The 24,546-nt window shown below is 47.3% G+C and overlaps 1 protein-coding gene across 1 annotated transcript in view; it reads left to right on the top strand.

Moving 5' to 3' along the window:
* Positions 1-24,546, top strand: part of UNC93A (unc-93 homolog A) — a 429,770-nt gene that overhangs the window by 353,166 nt on the left and 52,058 nt on the right. The window contains exon 5 of the mRNA XM_069769274.1: positions 10,143-10,357. Coding sequence (XP_069625375.1) covers positions 10,143-10,357 — 215 coding nt within the window. The remainder of the gene's footprint in view (positions 1-10,142; positions 10,358-24,546) is intronic.

Raw genomic sequence — 24,546 nt, 5'->3', positions numbered from 1 at the left:
TTCCAGGGGAACACGGGCAGCAGTAGACAGGTCAGTGGAGGCCTAGTGGAAGGAGGGACCGCAGACAGGCTTCGAAGCCCTAACATAATAAATTGGGCTGGCTGTAGGCAATTTAAAATTGGTTCCAGGGGAACACGGGCAGCAGTGGCCTGGTCAGTGTAGTAGTAGTGGAAAGAACGGGCCGCAGACAGGCTTCGAAGGCCTAACATAACCAAAATTGGGATGTAGGCAATTTACAATTGGTTCCAGGGGAACACGGGCAGCAGTAGACAGGTCAGTGGAGGCCTAGTGGAAGGAGTGACCGCAGACAGGCTTCGAAGGCCTAACATAAGAAAAATGTCAATACAATGGTATTGACAGTGCCAGGCATTGAAGGATGTCAGCGCATAGACTAAACATTGGTGGAGCTGTGAGAGAAAATTTTGCAAGTGGTAGAGCACTGTTTGACCTGGGGGGGGGGACTGTCTTGTGGCCGGCGGTACAGGCCCAGGGCCTCTCATATTACAACGGTGTGTCTGACGTTGGGTGCGCACCACCACCGCCAGACACTTTATTGTACTATGAGGTACCTAGTGGCAGTGCCGTCGACCAAAAGCGGGCACACCCACCTCTTCAGACAAACAGTACTCTCACGGGTGCTGGCGCCAAGTGGCGATACCACGGCCCCGTGTGGGGACTTTGGCCATTTAGGGAGGTGTTAACATGTCGGATGCTGGACAATCAGGTGCTGCAAATTACGAGATTGGAAAAGTCGTTCAGAATAGTCCACAGGCAAGACCTTTACATAGGAAAGCTAGGTGTCAGCCGGGCAAGGTGGGGCAAAAGATTTCGAAATCCAGTTGTGGTTCATTTTAATGAAGGTTAGATCATCTACATTTTGGGTAGCCAGACGAGTCCTTTTTTCTGTTAGTATTGAACCTGCAGCACTGAATACTCTTTCTGATAGGACACTAGCTGCCGGGCAAGCAAGCTCCTGCAATGCATATTCTGCCAATTCTAGCCAGGTGTCTAATTTTGATGCCCAGTAATCAAATGGGAATGACGGTTGAGGGAGAACGTCGATAAGGGATGAAAAATAGTTAGTAACCATACTGGACAAATGTTGTCTCCTGTCACTTTGAATTGATGCTGCAGTACCTGTCCTGTCTGCGGTCATAGCAAAATCACTCCACAACCTGGTCAGAAAACCCCTCTGGCCAACGCCACTTCTGATTTCTGCCCCTCTAACTCCTCTGGTCTGCTGGCCCCTGCAGCTCGTGTGAGAACGATCACGGGCGCTGTGTGCAGGGAATGCCAGAAGCAAACGGTCAATAAGAGTTGATTGTTTGGTTGCTAATATTAGTTCCAAGTTCTCATGTGGCATTATATTTTGCAATTTGCCTTTATAGCGAGGATCAAGGAGGCAGGCCAACCAGTAATCATCATCGTTCATCATTTTTGTTATGCGTGTGTCCCTTTTGAGGATACGTAAGGCATAATCCGCCATGTGGCCCAAAGTTCCAGTTCTCAAATCTGTGGTTGTGGTTGGTTGAGGGGCAGTTTCAGGCAAATCCACGTCACTTGTGTCCCTCCAAAAACCAGAACCCGGCCTTGCCGCGCCAACAATTTCCACTGGCCCCGGAAAAGCTTCCTCATTACAAATATAATCATCCCCATCAACCTCCTCGTCCTCCTCCTCCTGTTCGCCCGCTACCTCGTCCTGTACACTGCCCTGGCCAGACAATGGCTGACTGTCATCAAGGCTTTCCTCTTCCTCAGCTGCAGACGCCTGATCCTTTATGTGCGTCAAACTTTGCATCAGCAGACGCATTAGTGGGATGCTCATGCTTATTATGGCGTTGTCTGCACTAACCAGCCGTGTGCATTCCTCAAAACACTGAAGGACTTGACACATGTCTTGAATCTTCGACCACTGCACACCTGACAACTCCATGTCTGCCATCCTACTGCCTGCCCGTGTATGTGTATCCTCCCACAAAAACATAACAGCCCACCTCTGTTCACACAGTCTCTGAAGCATGTGCAGTGTTGAGTTCCACCTTGTTGCAACGTCTATGATTAGGCGATGCTGGGGAAGGTTCAAAGAACGCTGATAGGTCTGCATACGGCTGGAGTGTACGGGCGAACGGCGGATATGTGAGCAAAGTCCACGCACTTTGAGGAGCAGGTCGGATAACCCCGGATAACTTTTCAGGAAGCACTGCACCACCAGGTTTAAGGTGTGAGCCAGGCAAGGAATGTGTTTCAGTTGGGAAAGGGAGATGGCAGCCATGAAATTCCTTCTGTTATCACTCACTACCTTGCCTGCCTCAAGATCTACAGTGCCCAGCCACGACTGCGTTTCTTTCTGCAAGAACTCGGACAGAACTTCAGCGGTGTGTCTGTTGTCGCCCAAACACTTCATAGCCAATACAGCCTGCTGACGTTTGCCAGTAGCTGCCCCATAATGGGAGACCTGGTGTGCAACAGTGGCAGCTGCGGATGGAGTGGTTGTGCGACTGCGGTCTGTGGACGAGGTCTCGCTTCTGCAGGAGGACGAAGAGGAGGAGGAGGGGGTTCGAACGGCTACAGCCAATTGTTTCCTAGACCGTGGGCTAGGCAGAACTGTCCCAAACTTGCTGTCCCCTGTGGACCCTGCATCCACCACATTTACCCAGTGTGCCGTGATGGACACGTAACGTCCCTGGCCATGCCTACTGGTCCATGCATCTGTTGTCAGGTGCACCTTTGTGCTCACAGATTGCCTGAGTGCATGGACGATGCGCTCTTTAACATGCTGGTGGAGGGCTGGGATGGCTTTTCTGGAAAAAAAGTGTTGACTGGGTAGCTCGTAGCGTGGTACAGCGTAGTCCATCAGGGCTTTGAAAGCTTCGCTTTCAACTAACCGGTAGGGCATCATCTCTAACGAGATTAGTCTAGCTATGTGGGCGTTCAAACCCTGTGTACGCGGATGCGAGGCTAAGTACTTCCTTTTTCGAACCATAGTCTCATGTAGGGTGAGCTGGACTGGAGAGCTGGAGATCGTGGAACTAGCGGGGGTGCCGGTGGACATGGCAGACTGAGAGACGGTGGGAGATGGTATTGTTGCTGCCGGTGCCCTAGATGCAGTGTTTCCTACTACGAAACTGGTGATTCCCTGACCCTGACTGCTTTGGCCTGGCAAAGAAACCTGCACAGATACTGCAGGTGGTGCGGAAAATGGTGGCCCTACACTGCCGGAAGGGATGTTGCGTTGATGACTAGCTTCATTGGCCGAGGGTGCTACAACCTTAAGGGACGTTTGGTAGTTAGTCCAGGCTTGCAAATGCATGGTGGTTAAATGTCTATGCATGCAACTTGTATTGAGACTTTTCAGATTCTGTCCTCTGCTTAAGGTAGTTGAACATTTTTGACAGATGACTTTGCGCTGATCAATTGGATGTTGTTTAAAAAAATGCCAGACTGCACTCTTTCTAGCATCGGATACCTTTTCAGGCATTGCAGACTGAGCTTTAACCGGATGGCCACGCTGTCCTCCAACAGGTTTTGGCTTTGCCACGCGTTTTGGGCAAGATACGGGCCCGGCAGATGGAACCTGTTGCGATGTTGATGCCTGCTGTGGCCCCTCCTCCTCCGCTTCAGAACTGCTGCCGCCTGCACCCTGTTCCCCCAATGGCTGCCAATCGGGGTCAAGAACTGGGTCATCTATTACCTCTTCTTGTAGCTCGTGTGCAACTTCGTCTGTGTCACCGTGTCGGTCGGTGGTATAGCGTTCGTGATGGGGCAACATAGTCTCATCAGGGTCTGATTCTTGATCATTACCCTGCGAGGGCAATGTTGTGGTCTGAGTCAAAGGACCAGCATAGTAGTCTGGCTGTGGCTGTGCATCAATGCACTCCATGTCAGATTCAACTTGTAATGGGCATGGACTGTTAACTGCTTCACTTTCTAAGCCAGGGACGGTATGTGTAAAGAGCTCCATGGAGTAACCCATTGTGTCGCCTGCTGCATTCTTCTCTGTTGTTGTTTTTGCTGAAGAGGACAAGGAAGCGACTTGTCCCTGACCGTGAACATCCACTAACGACGCGCTGCTTTGACATTTACCAGTTTCACGAGAGGAGGCAAAAGAGCTAGAGGCTGAGTCAGCAAGATAAGCCAAAACTTGCTCTTGCTGCTCCGGCTTTAAAAGCGGTTTTCCTACTCCCAGAAAAGGGAGCGTTCAAGGCCTTATGTAGCCTGACGACGAACCTGGCTCCACAGCTCCAGACTTAGGTGCAATATTTTTTTTCCCACGACCAGCTGATGCTCCACCACTACCACTACCCTCATTACCAGCTGACAATGAACGCCCCCGGCCACGACCTCTTCCACCAGACTTCCTCATTGTTTTAAAAACGTAAACAAACTAACGGTATTTGTTGCTGTCACACAAATTACACGGTGAGCTATAACTTCAGTATGATTTAGCTACCCCTTTACAGGTGAGTGAGACCACAACGAAAATCAGGCACAATGTTACACACTCTGTTGTTGGTGGCAACAAATGAGAGAGATGCCACACACGCAGGACTGTCACTGAAGCACAAATGTAAATATTAATCTCCCACTGATTTGTTTTTTTTTTTTTTTTCAGGGAGACTTTAGGAAAAAAAAATAATAGAATAAAATGATTTTTTCAGGAAGAATTTAGAAACCAAATAAAATAAAATGATTTTTTCAGGGAGAATTTAGAAAACAAAAACAAAAAAAAGGCTTTCTATGGCCCACTGAGTGAGAGATGACGCACACAGGAGTCAGGAGTGGCACACAAGCCCAGAGGCCAATATTTATCTCCCACTGATTGATGTAGTGATTTTTTCAGGTAGATTTTGGAACCCAAATCAAGCTAAAAAAATGATAGGCTTTCTATGGCCCACAATTGGAGAGAGAGAGAGAGAGATGGCACACCCAGGAGTCAAGACTGGCACACAAGCAGAAAGGGCAATATTAATCTCCCACTGATTTGTTTTTGGTTTTTTTTCAGGGAGACTTTAGGAAAAAAAAATAATAGAATAAAATGATTTTTTCAGGAAGAATTTAGAAACCAAATAAAATAAAATGATTTTTTCAGGGAGAATTTAGAAAACAAATAAAACAAAAAAAGGCTTTCTATGGCCCACTGAGTGAGAGATGACGCACACAGGAGTCAGGAGTGGCACACAAGCCCTGAGGCCAATATTTTTCTCCCACTGATTGATGTAGTGATTTTTTCAGCTAGATTTTATAACCCAAATCAAGCAAAAAAATAAATAGGCTTTCTATGGCCCACTGAGTGAGAGATGGCACACACAGGGATGGCACTCTAGCAGAAATGTCAATCTTAATCTCCCACAAAAAAAAAAAAAAAAACAGGGAGTGTCCTTAAATTACTATCTCCCTGCAGTAATCTCAGCCAGGTATGGCAGGCAGCAATAAGGAGTGGACTGATGCACAAATTAAATAAAGAGTGTGGACAAACAAACAAGATAGCTGTGCAGAAAGGAAGGAACAAGAGGATTTGTGCTTTGAAAAAAGCAGTTGGTTTGCACAGCGGCGTACACACAGCAATGCAGCTATCAGGGAGCCTTCTAGGGCAGCCCAATGAGCTACAGCGCTGAGGGGAAAAAAAAAAATGTAGCTTCCACTGTCCCTGCACACCGAAGGTGGTGTTGGGCAGTGGAAATCGCTACAGCACAAGCGGTTTGGTGGTTAATGGACCCTGCCTAACGCTATCCCTGCTTCTGACGAAGCGGCAGCAACCTCTCCCTAAGCTCAGATCAGCAGCAGTAACATGGCGGTCGGCGGGAACGCCCCTTTATAGCCCCTGTGATGCCGCAGACAGCAAGCCAATCACTGCAATGCCCTTCTCTAAGATGGTGGGGACCAGGACCTATATCATCACACTGCCCACACTCTGCGTTTACCTTCATTGGCTGAGAAATGGCGCTTTTCGCGTCATTGAAACGCGACTTTGGCGCGAAAGTCGCGTACCGCATGGCCGACCCCGCACAGGGGTCGGATCGGGTTTCATGAAACCCGACTTTGCCAAAAGTCGGCGACTTTTGAAAATGAACGACCCGTTTCGCTCAACCCTAGTCCCAAGCATACGTTGCCAATTATGACCCATCCTAGGTCTAGCCTTTGGGCATAGGGAGCATTGTGGAGTCCATTGATATGACGTCTCACTTTATGAACCTGCAGGATATCTCTCCCCAACAGCAGAATTATCTGGGCCTGATGGTCGAGTTCCGGTATAAGGTGTGCTATTCGTTTTAAGTGAGCGTGATGGATTGCTACATCTGGTGTAGGGATTTCAGATCTGTTGTCTGGGATCTGGTTACATTCGATGATCGTAGGTAGCGGTAGGCAGAATTGTCCATCTAAAGACTCGATCTGGTAGTCAGTAGCTTTCCTGCCTGCTGTTGTCACCGTACCTGCACACGTCTTTAAGGAGTAGGGAGTGCTTGGCCCTTTGATGTTGAATAGGTCAAAGAACGTTGATCTAGCCAAGGATCGATTACTTTGATCATCCAAGATGGCATACAGTCTTACAGCTTGGTCTCTATGGCCCTTCGGGTATACTCTGACGAGGCATATTTTTGAACAGGACCTACTGTCTATTGTCCCTTTGCAGACTTCTGTACATTGTGAAGTGATCTCTGGCATAGCTGTATCAGTGTTCCTTTCCTCCCCGCCATGCTCACTGTCAGCTGGCGTGTTTTGTGTACTCCATGGAGCTGGGCCAGCGTGTAGAGCAGTGTTATGATCTGTGGTGCCACATTCTGTGCATTTTACACTGACCTTGCAATCCTTGGCGAGATGAGCTGTGGACGAGCAGCACTTGTAGCAGATACCGTTTTCTTTCAGGAAGCTTCTGCGATCTGGCATAGATTTTCCTCTGAAGGCTCTGCATTTCAGGAGAGGATGAGGCTTCTGATGAAGTGGGCACTGCTTGTCAGGGTCCTGCACCTTTGTCTCTGATTGGGAGCAGCCAGCAGACCTGTAATTAGAATCTGAAGAAGAAACATAAGTCTTGTGTACTGCCACAGATGTTCTGCGTGGATTTGCAGATGGTGATGGTGTGGCATATGGTATTGCAAAGTCAAAGCTGGGATCGTTTCTAATTCTCGCTTGTTGGTGTATGAAGTCTACAAAAATGGAGAAGGGAGGGAATGGAACGCTGTGTTTGTATTTGTACGTGGAACCATGTGTGAGCCACCTCTCCTGTAGATTGTAGGGCAACTTGTGGACTATAGGGTTAACGCCTCTGGCTGTGTTGAGAAATGCAAGTCCCTGTAGGTCGTCCTCGTATTTGGCAACTTGGACTTCCTTTAGCAGGTCGCTTAGCTCTCTAAGTTTCTGGAGACCTCTTTGTTAGATATTTTAGGAAAGTCATCGATTCTTTTGAACAAGGCTCTTTCTATTACTTCTGCTGAGCCGTAACACTCATCCAGCCTTTTCCAGATCTCTTTGAGGCCAGTCTCAGGGCAGTTTATGTTGTGAATTCTGTGGCAGAGCTCCCTCCTGTGGTCACAAGTGGTACTTCGGCTGATTCTCTCTGTGAGCTTCAGTTGGTGGAGGAAAGTGGTACTGCGGCTTCTGAGTTTCCTACCTCAGGTGATGTGGTGAGGTCGTTAGGTACTGCTCTACTTAACTCCACCTAATGCTTTGTTCCTGGCTTCCTGTCAATGTTCCAGTGTTGGACTTGTTTTTCCCTGGATCATTCCTGTGGCCTGCTGCTCTGCATAGCTAAGTTCTTCTTTGCTATTTGTTTGCTATTTTTTCTGTCCAGCTTGTCTAATTGTTTTGCTGGAAGCTCTGGGATGCAAAGGGTGTACCTCCTTGCCGTTAGTTCGGTACGGAGGGTCTTTTTGCCCCCTTTGCGTGGTTTTCTTTAGGGTTTTGTGTAGACCGCAAAGTTATCTTTCCTATCCTCGCTTTGTTAAGAAAGTCGGGCCTCACTTTGCTGAATCTATTTCATCCCTACGTTTGTCTTTTCATCTTAACTCACAGTCATTATATGTGGGGGGCTGCCTTTTCCTTTGGGATATTTCTCTGAGGCAAGGTAGGCTTATTTTCCATCTTCAGGCTAGTTAGTTTCTCAGGCTGTGCCGAGTTGCATAGGCAGTGTTAGGCGCAATCCACGGCTGCCTCTAGTGTTGTTTGGAGAGGATTAGGGATTGCGGTCTGCAGAGTTCCCACGTCTCAGAGCTCGTTCTATGATTTTGGGTTATTGTCAGATCACTGTATGTGCTCTGATCGCTATGTTCATTGTGGTACTGAATTGCCTTTCATAACAGGTTTATATTAATGTCTCTGATCCTTACTGTGTGTTTGACTGACTCTTCTCCCAGGTATTTGACTAACAAGTCTATCTCTTCCCTGTGTTGTAGCCCCAAGTCTCTAATGACATTTTGGAAGGAAGCTTTCCAAGCTCTGTAACCTTCAGCTCGGTCAGTGAATTTCATGAGTCCCTTGGCAACCAGTTCACGTCGTGTGAAGAACTTGGCAAATTCTGTCTTGAACCGGTTGTCAGCAGAGTATACTGGTGATGGGTCGCCCTGATAGTGATGTGAGGTGCGTTCATACCTGTTAGTGTCCTCATGGTGGCACCAGCCGGTGTCGTATTGCTTCGGCCTGATGTACGGTGTGTCAGCAGAGTGATCCACGTTGGTTACCTGATAAGGGGCAAGGTAGTCATTAGCAAAGTTGTTTTGCCTCACGTTTTCGAGTTTGTTTCTGTCCTGAGCCTCGTGACGACTCTCGCTCACTTCGCTGGAGACGTCGTATTCTGGTTTTGGTACTGGTTCAGGGTTATATTTTGGATCAGGAAGTTCATTAACATACTGAGATGTGCGTTGTGGTGAGTCTTGCAGTGGAAACTCCAGACTCGACATACTGCTTTGGCTATGCAGCTTGGGATTTTGCGCGGCTTCTAGCAATTCTGCTTCGGCGAGGGCTGCGGCAGCTAACCTTTTTGCTGCTAGGCTTTCTAAGTCGGCATCCACGTGTGCGTTCTCTAACTGCATTCTTCTCTCTTGCTCGGCTCTCTCTAACTGCGACCTTCTCTCTTCGTCATCTAGGCGAGCTTTTTCTAGTTTAAGTTGCATCTCTTGGTCAGCAAAGCTCGCTCGTATTTTGGCGGCTTCAGCATTTGCGCGGGCAATGGCGACCGCGCTGCTGATGGATGTTGTCTTTGAGGAGACGGAAGTAACAGATCTTGTCCTATGCGATTTGTGAGACATGGTGTCTTGGGAAAGTGATTGGCTGTGCAGAGATTGCTGCAGCTGTATTTAGTCTCTGAGTAGCCGGTGACTTGAATCCCACTAGTTGGATGGCTGCCGTTTCACTGTTCTGTCCTCACTAAATGAGGCAGGCTCATACGTATTTATACAGTCAGCTAAATCGCTATACCGGGGTCCAATAAGGAGACTGTGGTTGAGTCTGTGCTTTATTAAACGTAGTGGTATATTGATGCGGTGAAACTGTGAACAATAATATACATAGAATCAGTGCATGGTATAGAACAAATACATACTACACATGATGTACATTATGCATAACATTTAGAAGGCTAGTAACTGAACTAGAAGTACAACTGGTTAAGCTAGGCTAATATAGAGCAGGGATTATCTAGAGAAAACATAAAGACATACCGGCAATGCAATCGCAAGGGGGATAAAGTACAAGCGTCTTTCCTTGAAAGCAGACTGAAGGAAGTGAAAGGGAAATGGAGGGAAATGGAGGCTGAGCTACCGTAATGCATTGCAAAGGGGGAGGAGAATGTGAAATGGAAAATGCCAAAAACAGAAAATGGAACTGCCAACATAACTCTGACCGCTAGAGGGAGCCAAAGCATCACAGATAAATAAAGGTATGAATATATCAGGTCCTGTATACTGGCTGAGAAAACTGCAATTATGCAAACAGATAATCGGGTAACAAACTAGATGGCGGAGACAGAACATTCATCGCAAGTGGGCATGAGCCCTTTCTGCCATCTCCTCGCTCATTTTCATTAGTGTCAATTCCCTGGGCACTATCTTGTGTCCGTCACAACAGCACGTGTATGGGCCGTCACAATTTTACAAAGAAAGTAACGTGTTTTAAACTCTTCCCTTTTTTATTATCACTTATATTTTCAGGTAGTGGAGTGCTTGCTGTTTTGCTGGTTTCTGTATTTCTAGAAAATATGGATGTTAAAAAAAAAGACGATGAAGTGGACATTAAAGATGAACCATTTTGGATGAAAATATTAGAGACGCTCAGGCATCTAAAAGATAAGCGACAAGTTCTGCTTATTCCAATCACAATGTGGAGTGGTTTTGAACAAGGATTCTTGGCTGGAGACTATACAAAGGTATTTTTTCAAATTCAAATTCAAATTCAAATGAGCTTTATTGGCAGGACTAAGTACATGTTAGCATTGCCAAAGCATATGGTAAAAATACGGGGGTGGGGGAGGGGGGGCATATAGAGGTCCAGGGAATATCAAATTCCTTTTAGAGGATAGGGGATGTTTCCAGGGTGGGGTATAGGAGTCCATGACATATCGGGCTCTTTAGTCGGGGGATAGGGATATGTCCAGTGTTGGGGTACGGGAGTCCATGACATATCAGGCTCCTCTTAGTCTGTGGCAGGCACTGACATATTCCACTGCTACGGCCACTGCACTTTCCTCTTCCCCCAGTATTATCGGCAGTTTCTCTTCCTCCTCCTTGGAGGTGAAGTCTGGGAGGAGATCAGACAGTCTCTTGAAGTGAGTGTCCCTCACTGCGGAGTATTTGGGGCACCTCAGCAGGAAGTGGGCCTCATCCTCCACGGCCTCTTGGGGGCACTGCTGGCAGAGTCTGCTCTCTCGAGGCTTGTAGTTCTGTCGGTGCCGCCCGGATTCGATGAGTAGGCTGTGGGCGCTCAGTCTGTACCGGCTCAGGATCTGTCGATCTTTGGGGTTTTCTAGTTTCTCTAGATATGGGGCCAGTTTGTACTCCCTCTGTAGATTCCGGTATATTGTCAGTTTCTGGGATTTGTTTATGTCATTCCTCCAGATGCTGAGATATTCCTCTTTGACTTTGTGTACCATTTTCTGGATTTCACCTTTTGTCAGGCCATGGAGGTTGATGGCTTGGTCAGACTGGCTTTGGGTACTTTTTCTTGGGAGGCTTCCTGAGGCTTCCTGGTGTAGGAAGGCTTTGTGATGGTAGGAGCTGGGACTGCTTCTTTGTAGATGAGCCTTGAATGACAGCGCCTTCTTCTTTATTGCGATGTGTAGTGGGAATCTGCCCAGCTCTGCTCGGCAGGCGCTATTCGATGTGCTCCGATGGACTTGGAGAAGATGCTTGCAGAACTCTAGGTGGAATATTTCTGTCGGCCCAGCGGCCCACTTAGACCAGTTTGGGTATGAGACTGGGCCCCAGACCTCACTACTGTATAGAAGAATTGGGGCAATGATGGAGTCAAAAATTTTTAGCCATATGGTTACTGGTGCCTTGAGGTGGTACAGACGCCTTCTGATGGCATAGAAGGCTTTGGATGCCTTGTCTTTTAGTGACTCTATGGCTTGCTTGAAGCTCCCTGACTGGCTGAGTTCTAGGCCCAGGTAGGTGTACCTGTTGGTTTCAGTAAGTGGATGGTTGTCTATCATAAAGGTAGGATTGCCAGTGGGTTTCTGCTTTCTTTTCTGGAACACCATGATATTAGTTTTTTTCTCGTTGATTGGCAGTGCCCATGTGCTGCTGAAGGTCTCTAGGATTTTCAGATGATCTTGGAGGCCTTTCTCAGTTGGTGATAACAGCACGAGGTCATCTGCATACAGCAGAAATTTCACCTGGGTGTCATGGAGGGTGAGTCCTGGTGCTGAGGAGGACTCTAGGGCCACTGCCAGCTCATTGATGTAGATGTTAAAGAGCGTTGGACTGAGGCTGCAGCCCTGTCTCACTCCTCGACTTTGTTGGAAATAGGCTGTCCTCCTTCCGTTGACCTTCACACTGCAACTGTTCTCTGTGTAGGAGCTTCGGATGACATCATATGTTTTGCCTCCTATTCCGCTCCCCAGCAATTTTAGGAATAGTCCTGGGTGCGACACTGAGTCGAAGGCCTTCTTGAAGTCCACAAAACAAGCGTATATCTTCCCGTTCTTTGTATTGTGGACGTGGCTCTTGATGAGGCAGTGCAGAGTGTAGATGTGGTCAATGGTGCGGTGGTTTGGCATGAACCCTGCTTGGCTCTTGCTGAGGACGTTGTTATCGGTGAGGAAGGTGAGGATCCTCTTGTTCAGGATGCAGTTGAAGAGTTTACCCAGGTTGCTGCTGACACATATCCCTCGGTAGTTTGCTGTGTCGTACTTGTCCCCATTTTTGTGTATAGGGGTTATGAGGCCTTGGTTCCAGTTTTTGGGGAAGCAGCGGCCTGCAGTACAATATTAAATAGTTTTGTTATCGCAGCCTGGATGTCTGGAGGGCTGTATTTCAGCATTTCTGGGAGGATCCCATCTGGACCACTGGCTTTTTTACCTTTTATCTGTGTGATCCTTTCTGTTATTTCTGTCAGTGTGATTGGTGTATCCAGAGGATTTTGGAAATCTTTGAACTTTTCCTCCATATCTTTCAGTTTTTTCACAAGCTCTTTTTGTGCCAGGTTCAGGTCTTCACTTGGGATGTCATTGTAGAGGTCCTTGAAGTACTGGAGCCAGATGTTGCCGCTCTGGATGTGGAGGCTGTTGCTTTTCTGGTTGGATCCAAGGTGATTCCACAGTTCCCAAAATTTGTTGTCTTCAAGGGCATCTTGGAGTTGGAGGAGTTTGGTAGAGATGTCATTTTGCTTTTTCTTTCTGAGGATGGTTTTGTAATTTCGTTGTACGGTGTGGTAGGCTTCTCTCAGAGTTGGGTTATTGGGGTCTCTGTGTTTTTTATTTGAGGCCATTCTTAGGGCCTTCCGTATGGTCTTGCATTCTTTGTCAAACCAGTTGTTGGGATTTTGTTTACTCGGTCTCTTGTTGATGCTTCTTTTCAGGTCAGACATTTCTGCCATGGCATATAGAATGTCGTTAAGGTCTCTTACCGCTAGGTGTACTCCTTCTGGGTTGAGTTCATACACGTTATTATGGAAACATTGGAGCTTCTCCTTGATCTCTGGTCTGTTGATGGCATCTTTGTATTTTGGGGCCGACATCTTGGACCATTTGAAGGATGGTGGCAGGCTAAAGAGGCCGGTCTTTTGCGGGGTTTGTGAGGGTGATTTCTTTGTGGATTTGATGTATAGGAGCAGTTGGTTATGGTCTGACAGATGTGTTTGTGGGGTGACTATAAGGGCGCCAATATTTGTAGGGTCCATATCTGTGATGGCATAGTCTATCACACTGCTGCCCACATGGGAGTTTAGGGTATGTCTTCCCAGTGAGTCTCCCTTGGTGCGGCCATTGAGGATACGAAGTCCAAGGCTTCGGCATAGGTTCAACAGCGTTCTGCCACTTTTATTAACTGTGCAATCATAGCTGTTCCTGTCGGTGTGCACTGGGTTGTCACAGTCGGTATCTGCTCCAAGTATATAGATGTTTCCATCAGTGGTCAGGTAGTCTCTTTCTCTTCCCGTTCTTGCGTTGAGGTCTCTATCTTACAGTTTCATAGTTTAAGGTTCAAGGCAGAAAAGTCCATTGAATTCAACCTATAGCCTAACATGCTGCACCAAAGGAAGTCAAAAACCTCATGCAGAAGAATCTATTTGTCCCATATTAGAAGAAACATTCCTTCCCGACTCCACATATGGCAATCAGACTAGTTCTTTGGATTAAACAGATTCTGAGGGGCGCTATCGCTGACTGTTCATTCCGCATCACATGACCCCAACTGCAACCGCCACTGACATCTGTTATGTCACGTCAAGTTCCTGAATCCCTTGCATCACCCAGGCATGACCAAGTCGCAGGCACTCCCCTAATTATTTGGCTTGTGCCTGTGCGCAGTTTCACTGCATCACAGCCAAGTATCCAGCATATGCTTTCCCTCTGTCCTCTGCTTTCATTGGCCACAAGCGCGTGTTGGATAATGGGCTGTGAGGTGCAGTGAAACATGTAATATGAACAAAATAAGCAAGACAAAACAGGGATAACAGAAACCCTCAATTGTACAAAAGCTCCAACCAACAATATGAAGGAGAATAGGGATAGGGAAGAATAAACTAAACGGGAAACAGGGTCCATGAGACAAACACACATATAACAGAACACCTCTACAACCACTTCTTTTCAAAACACTTAGCTTAAGCACACCTCACAGGAAGACGAATTGTCAATAGCAACAGTGAACTCTAAGGGTATGTGTCCACGTGCAGTAAACGCTGCGTGTTTGACGCTGCATAGGGACGCAGCGTCAGACACGCAGCGTCCAGATGTTACAGCATAGTGGAGGGGATTTAATGAAATCCCGTCTCCACTATGCGTGGTAACACGCACGCGGCGGCCCTGCGACTCCGGACATGCTGCGCGTCTTTTCAGATCGCAGCATGTCCGTATATCATAGGGCCCTATGGTGGAGTGCGATGATCCCGGATGTGTGCTATGAACACATCCGGCATCATCGCGTCCCAGAAGGGGGCGGGGCTTAGCGCAGAGCGGCAAAGCCGCTCTAACGATACCGCCGGCCATCCTGAAAGTGGACACATACCCTTATTCAGCACAGCGTTTAAGAGCAAGGAAGCAGAGATTTCGTTGGCAAGACAGAAAACAGAGAGGGTCTGGACAGGTTTTATAGGAAGAGTTAACAACCAGATCAGAAGCAGCTGAAATGAAGCTGCATGTTTCTGACCATCATAGAAAGGGTCATTAACCTCTTCAGCACCAAATTAATTTAATATGGGATCTAAACACACAGGCTAAATGAAAGATCTGCAATTCACAATATGCAGTGATCTATCACCAGATCTCCCTGGTGAGGGAATCGGTGATGGAATCGCAGCCAATCACCAAGCTTTATGACTGTGGACACTTCTTGCTGCATCACAGCCATGCCAGTATTGGCATAGTTGTGACAGAGCGGCGCAGCGAGACAGCTTGTGTAAAGGCAGGATCATGGGTTGCACTGTAATTATTATTGTTGTCAGCCAGGAAAAACTGTGCCGTATAGCCTACTACACAGTGAATATCCAGCCTTGTGTATAGTGCCCATACAGCCTGAGGCACAGTGCACTTCCGGCACGTTGTATACTGTCCATCCAGCCTGGTACATGGGTCACTTCTAGCGTGGTGTGTGGTGCCTGTCCTGCCTGTTGCACAGTGCACTTCCAGCATTGTCTATAGTGCCCATAAATATGAATAGAGCATGATATGAGGGACATTGGTGCTGCTCATGGTGATGGTGGAGCTGCTGTAGGGAGAGAACATAATAATTCTGTATTTGCTACAAGAGATGAGCGAATATCTCAGTGTTCAGTTCGGATTACGATCGCCGAATTTGCAATATTCGCAGATCAATTTGTCGAATATTTGCCAAACATAACCGAATGCCATTCAGCTCAATGGGAGGCAAAAACAAAAGCATGCACAACACCTTATAATGGCCCCAAATGCTGCCAAAATACATCAAATAAGGGACAGACACCAGGAACGTGGCCTCAATTAACCCACAGTTCAAATGTTAGTATGGAACTGCAGCAATCAGCCAGGCATGAGGTATCGGAGTCTGGTACAGCATTTACAGCTTTCAATTGAACGTCTCAGTAAGATGAGGTGGGTGAGGGATCGGTGTAGGTCCCCTTTGCTGGGAGCCCTGATACCACATGCAACACCTCTACCTGCTTTCATGCTGAGCCACACTCAGTGTTATGATTCCTGGAGTGGACCCACTGGATTATAGTGATGACCGTTCCCAGGCGAGCTGACCAGGTGGAACCGACCCCTATACAGGGATCATTAGGGACAAGCCTAGGAGGGCGATACACCGCAAAAGCTTGTGCCAGAGGGGCGGCTCGAGGATAACGAGGAGAATTAGGATACTCACTGAGGACCAGACTGGCAGAGCAGCCACAGAGAAAACCCGGGACTCAGGACATGGCAAGGTTCACACAGAGGGTACCGGATCCTGGACAGAACAGGGCAAGCACTGGAGGAATACTGGAACTTAGCAGAGCTGAGCACACACTGGAAGCGTACAAGGACTGAGCAGAGCACGCACTGGAAGCATACAGGGATGGAGCAGAGTACGCACACACTGGAAGGCTACAGAGACTGAGCACAGCACACACTGGAAGCATACCGGGACTGAGCAGAGCACACACGCACTGGAAGCATACAGGGATGGAGCAGAGCATGCACTGGAAGCTTACAAGGACTGAGCAGAGCACACACACACTGGAAGCGTACAGGGACTGAGCAGAGAACGTACACACTGGGAGCGTACGGGGACCTGATGTACAGAAATTAAAGTGAAACTGAAGAGAGCACGGAAAATCACAATAACAATCGGGCGCTTCCTCTAGCAGGAAGCGACCTGATATATCCGGAGGCCGCTGCCCAGGCAGGACAGTGCTTCCGGGTCAGTACAACCTGGCATCATAAAGAAGCTGGAAGTGCGTGCAGAAGAGGAGGCGGGATGCGGCGAGGGACCCGGAAAGCAAGGTGAGTATCACTGTGCGCCGTAATACTCAGGTGACACAAATATCAGTTTTGTAGACTACCATTGTCAGAAAAATTTAAGGATAGTAACACGGGTAGTTTAGTCCAAGGAAGTAGCAGCCTGACGTGTTGGAGGCCTACTGCTACTGGCAACATGCATTAAGAAGACCCAACCAGGAGTGTTCATATTTCCAAAAATTATTGGCGGACACCACCAATGTGGTATCAATTTCACCACAGTAGTATAAGTATACAAGGGACCGACAGGTCTTTCATTACACTCAATCCAGCAGATGGACACCCAATCAGGAGTGTTCACATTTCCAAAAATTATTGGCAGACACCACCAAAGTGGCATCAATTTGACCACAGTAGAAATAGTATAATAGGCACCGACAGGTCTTCCACTACGCCTAATCCAACAGATGGACACTCAACCAGGAGTGTTATCATTTAAACAAATGAAAGCCTTACTCACAGAAGTGGCATCAATTTCACAAGAGTAGAAACAGTATAAGCATAAGTATACAAGGGACCGACAGGTCTTTCACTACACTCAATCCAGCAGATGGACACCCAACCAGGAGTGTTCACATTTCCAAAATTCCAAGAGTCTAACTGAGTGGCAACCCAGTAGTCAGCATTATTCCTAATCATACCTATGTGATATGCGCCACGTCCATACTGCGTTGGCCCAGGCTATGCAACATGACATACTGTGTCAGGGCTCATTGCTGCTGCCAGAGTCACTGCAATATGTGCAGAGTAGAATTCCACTGTGTCGGCACATTGCATATCAATCTGTTAACTAGCATGAACAAAGACCTCTGTACCGATGCAAGTCGATGACCAGAAGGGTGCGAACAATGGAAATTAGCACACAGCTTATGTGCTTTCTGGAGCAGCTCACCAAGGCCAGGATAGTAGTGGAGAAAATGCTATACCACCATGTTGAGGATGTGAGCCATGCAAGGCACGTTTGTTAGCTTGCCTGCCATAGGGCCGCCACCAATTTCGCACCGTGATCGGACACAACCTTCCCTGGATGCAGGTTCAGTGCAGACAGCCATTGATTAACCTCAGCCTGGAGAGCTGTCCACAACTCTTCAGCTGTATGACAGCGATTTCCAAGGCATATAAATTTTAAGACTGTTTGATGGCGATGAGCCCTGGCTGCGCAGTACGAAGGTGGTGGTGATTCGCTCTGCACTGCTGGAACGTGTGTCTCATTAAGGCTGGTTTCACACTTGCTTTTGGCTGGTCTGCGTAGGGCTGCGTACATCGTCCTTGGAGCTCCGACTATGCTTCGCTTACTTCCACATGCATCCTGTGTCATCCTACGTACCTATCTTTAACATTGGGTATGCAGGGACATGCGTTATTTGTGGACGCGTCCGCATGCGGCGTTTTGACATGCCCGACAACCGCACGGGAGCGCAACTTTTTGTGTTCCTGTGCGGTCAACAAACAAGGTTGAGGGTGCAGGTGGAGGCCCTAAAGGAGAAATAAGCAGTAGCAGTGGAGAAAGTTTTAAATGTAGAGGTTTGTCATGCAAGCCTTGGGGATTCCAAGACTTGTGGAGCAGTGCCTGCCCCAACAGCCACCAGAGCCACCCAGTGCCCAGTCAACAAGATGTAACACCCTTTGCCATGCTTAATGCTTACTCATCCAATTGTCTGTGGTGAAATGCACCCTGGCAGAGATTTTGTCATGGAATGGGTGATGTTGTCTGCGATATGCTGGTGTAGCGCAGGCACAGCTTTCTTAGAAAAGTAATGGCTGTATCTACCATGGAAAAGTAGCCAAAAGATTGGAGATGGTGAAGTTCAACTTCTTAGCTTTGTCATGCATAGGAGAAGCACTCTTTTATGTGACCACAACTGAGGAACCATGGGCTGGCTGCAGTGCTGAGAGAGGGCAGGGTACGGTGAACCGGACAAACTGCTGGACCATGAGAGAGGTGCAGGTGGACATGTTACGGTTGATTGAGAAACTTGTGGTGTGCATGTTCTCTGAGATCGGTCAAAAACAGAAAGCATGTCCACTTCCATTATAGTTGAAGGCGGGCTCTCAGTCATTGTGACTGGAGTGGGTAAAGAACCCGAGATTCTGCGTTTGAAGACTTGCATCTCAATAGTTGGCATGGTAACAGAGGAGCTGGAAGAAGCAGCAGATATGATTGATGGGTGGCTGATGGTGGTTGAGGTCTGCTGGTATGCATTTTTGCGCAGTGGGATTCCCACAGTAAAGCATGTTGATTGCGCATATGAAGGTTCATACATAGAGCAGTCAAATTATTACAGTTTTACCTTGAATTATTTGCAAAATTGGCAGATTGCGTGAGTTGGTTCATCTTTTGCAGTGTCAAAAAAGGCCCAGACTAGGCAACCATTCCCACTCTTGTGAGCTGCAGACCCGTGGATGCTGCTGGTCACAGGCACAGTTGTGGCTGAGGATGCATTGCTCTTCGTGGCTAAATCACTTGGCGTCTGCGATGTACGGTGCAACTTAACCTCCTCGTTATCCTCCTCAGGTGATCTACTCAGCTGTGTGCCCCTATGTTCATGCCAACTGGGATCTAACACATCATCATCATCCTCTGTGTTATCACATTCCTTGCTCTTGGAGTCACCCTCCTCTTCTTGCCTTGACAGCACAGTGTAGTCTGTATGAGCCTTAAATATCTGAGTCTCATCAGAATCATCTGCCCCCTGGGACTAACAACTAACAACAAGGGTCAAGATACGGTTCGGACCCTACTTTTGTTCTGCCCCAGAGCCAAGCTAAATAAATTTTGGGCATTGGTGCAGATTTCCTCCTCTTGACTCTGTGAAGCTTTTGAGTACACCTCTGATGAACATGGCATAGAATGTGTGAACAACTCTTCAGACTCATCCTCAAATCGTTGGGACGTGGGGGGAAGTAAGGGGTGCCAACTCTGTGAACTGTACTGGGTGAGATTGTGAGGTGGAGGAACAGAAGTAGAGGCCACTTGAAGCTGTGCTTACCATTCACTTGAGTACAGGCTCTTTCTGGGCATCATCGATAAGACGTACTGCTGTGCATTTGCCAAAGAAAGGTAGTGGTGTAGCCTGACCAGTAACATAAGTTGTCAGTTGCCTTTGCATAGACGTGACGTTGCTTCACTAGTGCTTTCACAAACATTACCACCTACCCCACGTACAACTTAAACACCAAGCCTACCTCCCCTTCCATCACGGCCTCGCTTTTTCCAAGTCATGTTGATCAGATAGTGTGGCAGGAGCATAGTATTAGCAGCAAAAAAATAGATTTTAAACTCTGCACCACCTTTGCAAACAGCTGAATTTCAGCGACAGTAAATTCCAAATTGAAATATGGCGTGCTGTATCGTGTTAGTCACAGAAAAAAGATTTGTTTGAGTGTGAATGAGGCCTGTATAACAAAGAAGTTATGCTACAAACAATTTTAAAGTCAGGTCCCTTACTGTATGATGTTAATACCAGAAGAATTATTTGTAGCCTCTGGATCAGGCCTCTATAACACACTAGATGCTACAATCTATTTTAAAGTCAGTTCCCTTACTGTATGATGCTAATAACTGAAGAATATTTTATGGCCTCCGGATAAAGCCTCTCCAGCTTAATTTCAACCCAACCAAAAGACAAAGTGTGATACGGTGGGTTGTCTAACTTTTTGCAACTGAAAAATTATAATTTTTTTAATGTGCTTTAGGTCTGCAGACAGGTTCAAATCACAGCCACAAAATGACAACGTGGGATACAGCACGCTGTCTCACATTTAGCAACAGAAAAAAAATGACTTTTTTAATGTGCCTTAGGTCTGCAGACAGTTTCATATCACCACTACTCTTGCATGGAGCACAACAGAAGCAGTGCACTTGTAGGACATGTGCCCTGCTGGCTTTGTCTGAGGACCTCAGTAATGACAAAAAAACATTACTGGAAGGTAAATTTAACAGCCACAGTGGACAGTAGCTAGCTACACTATCTGACCGATATACAACCACCTAGATAACTAGCTAAAATGTGGGATACAGAAGTGTTATGAAAGGCAATTCAGTACCACAATGGACATAGCGGTCAGAGCACATACAGTGATCTGACAATAACCCTAAATCATAGAACGAGCTCTGAGACGTGGGAACTCTGCAGACCGCAATCCCTAATCCTCTCCAAACAACACTAGAGGCAGCCGTGGATTGCGCCTAACTCTGCCTATGCAACTCGGCACAGCCTGAGAAACTAACTAGCCTGAAGATAGAAAATAAGCCTACCTTGCCTCAGAGAAATACCCCAAAGGAAAAGGCAGCCCCCCACATATAATGACTGTGAGTTAAGATGAAAAGACAAACGTAGAGATGAAATAGATTCAGCAAAGTGAGGCCCGACTTTCTTAACAGAGCGAGGATAGAAAAGGTAACTTTGCGGTCTACACAAAACCCTAAAGAAAACCACGCAAAGGGGGCAAAAAGACCCTCCGTACCGAACTAACGGCACGGAGGTACACCCTTTGCGTCCCAGAGCTTCCAGCAACAAATTATACAAGCTGGACAGAAAAAATAGCAAACAAATAGCAAAGAAGAACTTAGCTATGCAGAGCAGCAGGCCACAGGAATGATCCAGGGAAAAGCAAGTCCAACACTGGAACATTGACAGGAAGCCAGGATCAAAGCATTAGGTGGAGTTAAGTAGAGAAGCACCTAACGACCTCACCAGATCACCTGAGGGAGGAAACTCAGAAGCCGCAGTACCACTTCCCTCCACCAACAGAAGCTCACAGAGAGAATCAGCCGAAGTACCACTTGTGACCACAGGAGGGAGCTCTGCCACAGAATTCACAACACAGAAGGCTTTTTCACATTTAGCTAGTAAAAAATTATTAATTAGAATGCTATACTCGTGCATGAAGCACAAAAGAAGCAGTGCACAACACATGCCCTGCTGGCTTTCTTTGTGGACCTCAGTAATGTCCAAAAAAAAGAAAAGTGCTGGAAGGTAAATTTAACAGCCACACTGGATGGACACTATTTAGCTACACTATCTCAGTGATATACAACCGTCTAGCTAGCTAAATCTTGCTGCTAACAGTGGCAGCATCAGGAGCAGCCTCTCTGTGTTGTTACAGTATCAAAATGGCGCTAAAACAAGATGTCCGCTATTTATATGGAGAGGGACATGTGAATTCAGAAGCCAATGACACAAGCCTTTGTGTCAGGATATTGTGGGTGTTTCCTGCGCCCTGATTGTCTAGCCGCAATGTGTACACATAAGGTTAGGGGGGAAAAAAAGACTGTTTAGAAGAACTCCATACGTCTAAGCTCTGCAAACTCCCTGCCCTCATCAAACACGTGCCATACACTCATGATGCACCACCGTTATCGTTAGGCTAGGTTCACACTTGCGTTGTGCAGTCCGTTCAACAAAAACGACTGCACTAACGCAAGTGCCGACTTTGGCACTGCGCTAGCGCAGATGGAGCATTTGCCAGCTCCATCTGCGCTAGCAGTGCACTAGCAGTGCGCTAGCAGTGACGGACCCGGAAACGCTGCAGCCCGCGTCTCGGGTCCGTCACTCAATGATGGCACATCGCTAGCGCACACCCATTGTGGACGTGCGCTAGCGATGCGCTCGCCATTGCCAGTAATGGCGGAGTTAACGGACTACATTACACCACGTTATGCCGCGGTGTAACGTAGTCCGTTAAATAGGTTCACACAACGCAGTGTGAACCCAGCCTTAATAAAATGCTAAAAATACTTTTAATGGAAACACAAAAATTTTACCGCACTTTTACTGAATGTTACTGATTTTTACTGATTTTATAAAATTTTGCTCGTGTTTCGGCCACAAATCCGAATGTTCCATATTTGTGCCAAATTTATGTTTAGCAATCGTTTTATGAAAAAATTTGCTCATCACTACTTGCTACATGCCCAAATCCAACTCCTTCCTCTGGTGTCCTCAGGTGCCAGGACATTTGGCATCTTTTCGTAAGCCCAAGTTATGCTGGCAGAATGGTGAGGCCACAAGAAGTTGAAAAGGTGGCATGTTGGATGGTTTACAATGACTTCAGTTTCTTGGCATTGTCTTCCACCAGTTTCCTTGCAGAAAGGGCAGATTTGGCACATGAGGACCATGGTCTTCATTTTTCCACCTCACATCCTTGCAAAACAGCCAATCTGTCTGAGCCCCAAGTCATGCAGCAGTCTCTATTTGCTGTTTGATGACTCTGCTGACTGGGGTTTCATGGCCTACAAGTGGAAAAGACTGAGTGCACTGATGTCCAAGCACTAGTTATGTCAGAGGATGAGTACGTGGGAGGGCCAGTGCACAGGGTCAGCGGACAAATGCACCACATATGTGAGGATAAGGAAACACAGATACTGTGTCATTCTGTAGTGTGCTGACTGGCAGCGAGGGCAGGGGTCAGAAATGGGTGGAAGATGATGCGGTGGATGATCAGATCCTAGACCCCACATAGAGTGAAGGCCATCATAATGTCATGCTCAGATGGAGAAAAAGGAGGTAGTCACACTGCTCCAGAAGAACTGCAAAAGAGGGAGGAAGGTGGAGAAGCACAGCGGCCAGCCCCTAACAAGTATGTTGGCTGCTACTGTCCACTCTGCCAAGGAAATGAGCACACCAAAGCCAGCTCAAAGGAACTCCCAGGCATGGCATTTCTTCAACCAATGTGCTGATGACAAAAAATGGGTAGTTTGCCCTTTGTTCTGTCAGAGTCTGAAGCATACCATAAATCTTCTGAACCTGAGCACCACCTGCATGATGAGGCATCTAAAATTTAAGCATGAGCTGCAGTAGAGTACACATGTTAAAAAACAGGACAGATCAGAGCCTGCACCTACTCCCTCTTCTGCTGCGGTCTCTGACTCTTTCTCCCACTCCTGATTAACAGGGCTACCTGTCTCCCTGCAAAGAGAGGATGTGACAACCCCACCATCACCATCACCAGTGTCACTGAGCATTTATACACCGTCCCATGGAAGTGTTCAGAATTCCATTCCTCAAATCCTTGAGAGAAAGAGGAAATACCTCCTTAACCACCCACGAACCCTGTTTCCGACTGACAGCATTTCAAAATTATTCGACTTCAAAAATGCTTCCATTCTGGCTGACGGAGATGCTGATGGTGCTGGTGGTCCCACAGTATATTGTTTCCAGCCAATACTACTTTTCCAGGCCATCTCTTCCCTGTAAACACATGTGGAGGATTCAATATGGTATGCTCTGCACAACGCCATCAGTAGCAAGGTACATATAACCACTGAAACGTTGAGCTGTAAACATGGCCAGGGACGTTACATCTCCCTAACTGCCCACTGGGTAAATCTAGTAGCTGCTGGGCCAGAGGCGAAAGGCATTGTAATGCTTATCCTACCACCACCGAGGATTGCTGGGCGCTCCTCTCTCCAGGTTGCCTCTCCCTCCTACTCTGCTTCCTCCACTGGCTAGTCCACTCACAATAAAACCTGCAGCACCAACTTCAGCACAGCCAAGGGAAAACAACAGCAGGCGGTTTTGAAATTGATCTGTTTGGTGGATAGATCCCATACCGCATAGGAGCTGTGGGTGGGGATCAAAGAGCAGATAGAGGAGTGGTTGGAGCCACTAAACTTCAAGTCTGGTGGTGTGTGCTAACGGGCAAAATCTGGTAGCAGCTCTGGGCGTTGCCGATTTGATGCATATCCCTTGACTGGCACATGTGCTTAATTTGGTCATGCAGAGCTTCCTCCAAAATGATCCAGATATATCCAATCTGTTGGTGAAAGTGCATGCAGTGTGTGCGCACTTTCCGTATGCTCACACTGCTGCTACTCTCCTGTCTGTTTTGTAGTGTCTTTCTGTCTTCCCACTCATCACCTTATATGCGGCAAACCTACAAGGTGGAATGCCACCCTGCATATGCTGAAGAGGCTGTGTCAA

Source organism: Ranitomeya imitator, chromosome 5, assembly GCF_032444005.1.
Source record: "Ranitomeya imitator isolate aRanImi1 chromosome 5, aRanImi1.pri, whole genome shotgun sequence".
NCBI classification, from domain to species: Eukaryota; Metazoa; Chordata; class Amphibia; order Anura; family Dendrobatidae; genus Ranitomeya; species Ranitomeya imitator.
Note: the sequence above shows the minus strand (reverse complement) of the source record. Positions and strands in the feature narration are given on the sequence as shown.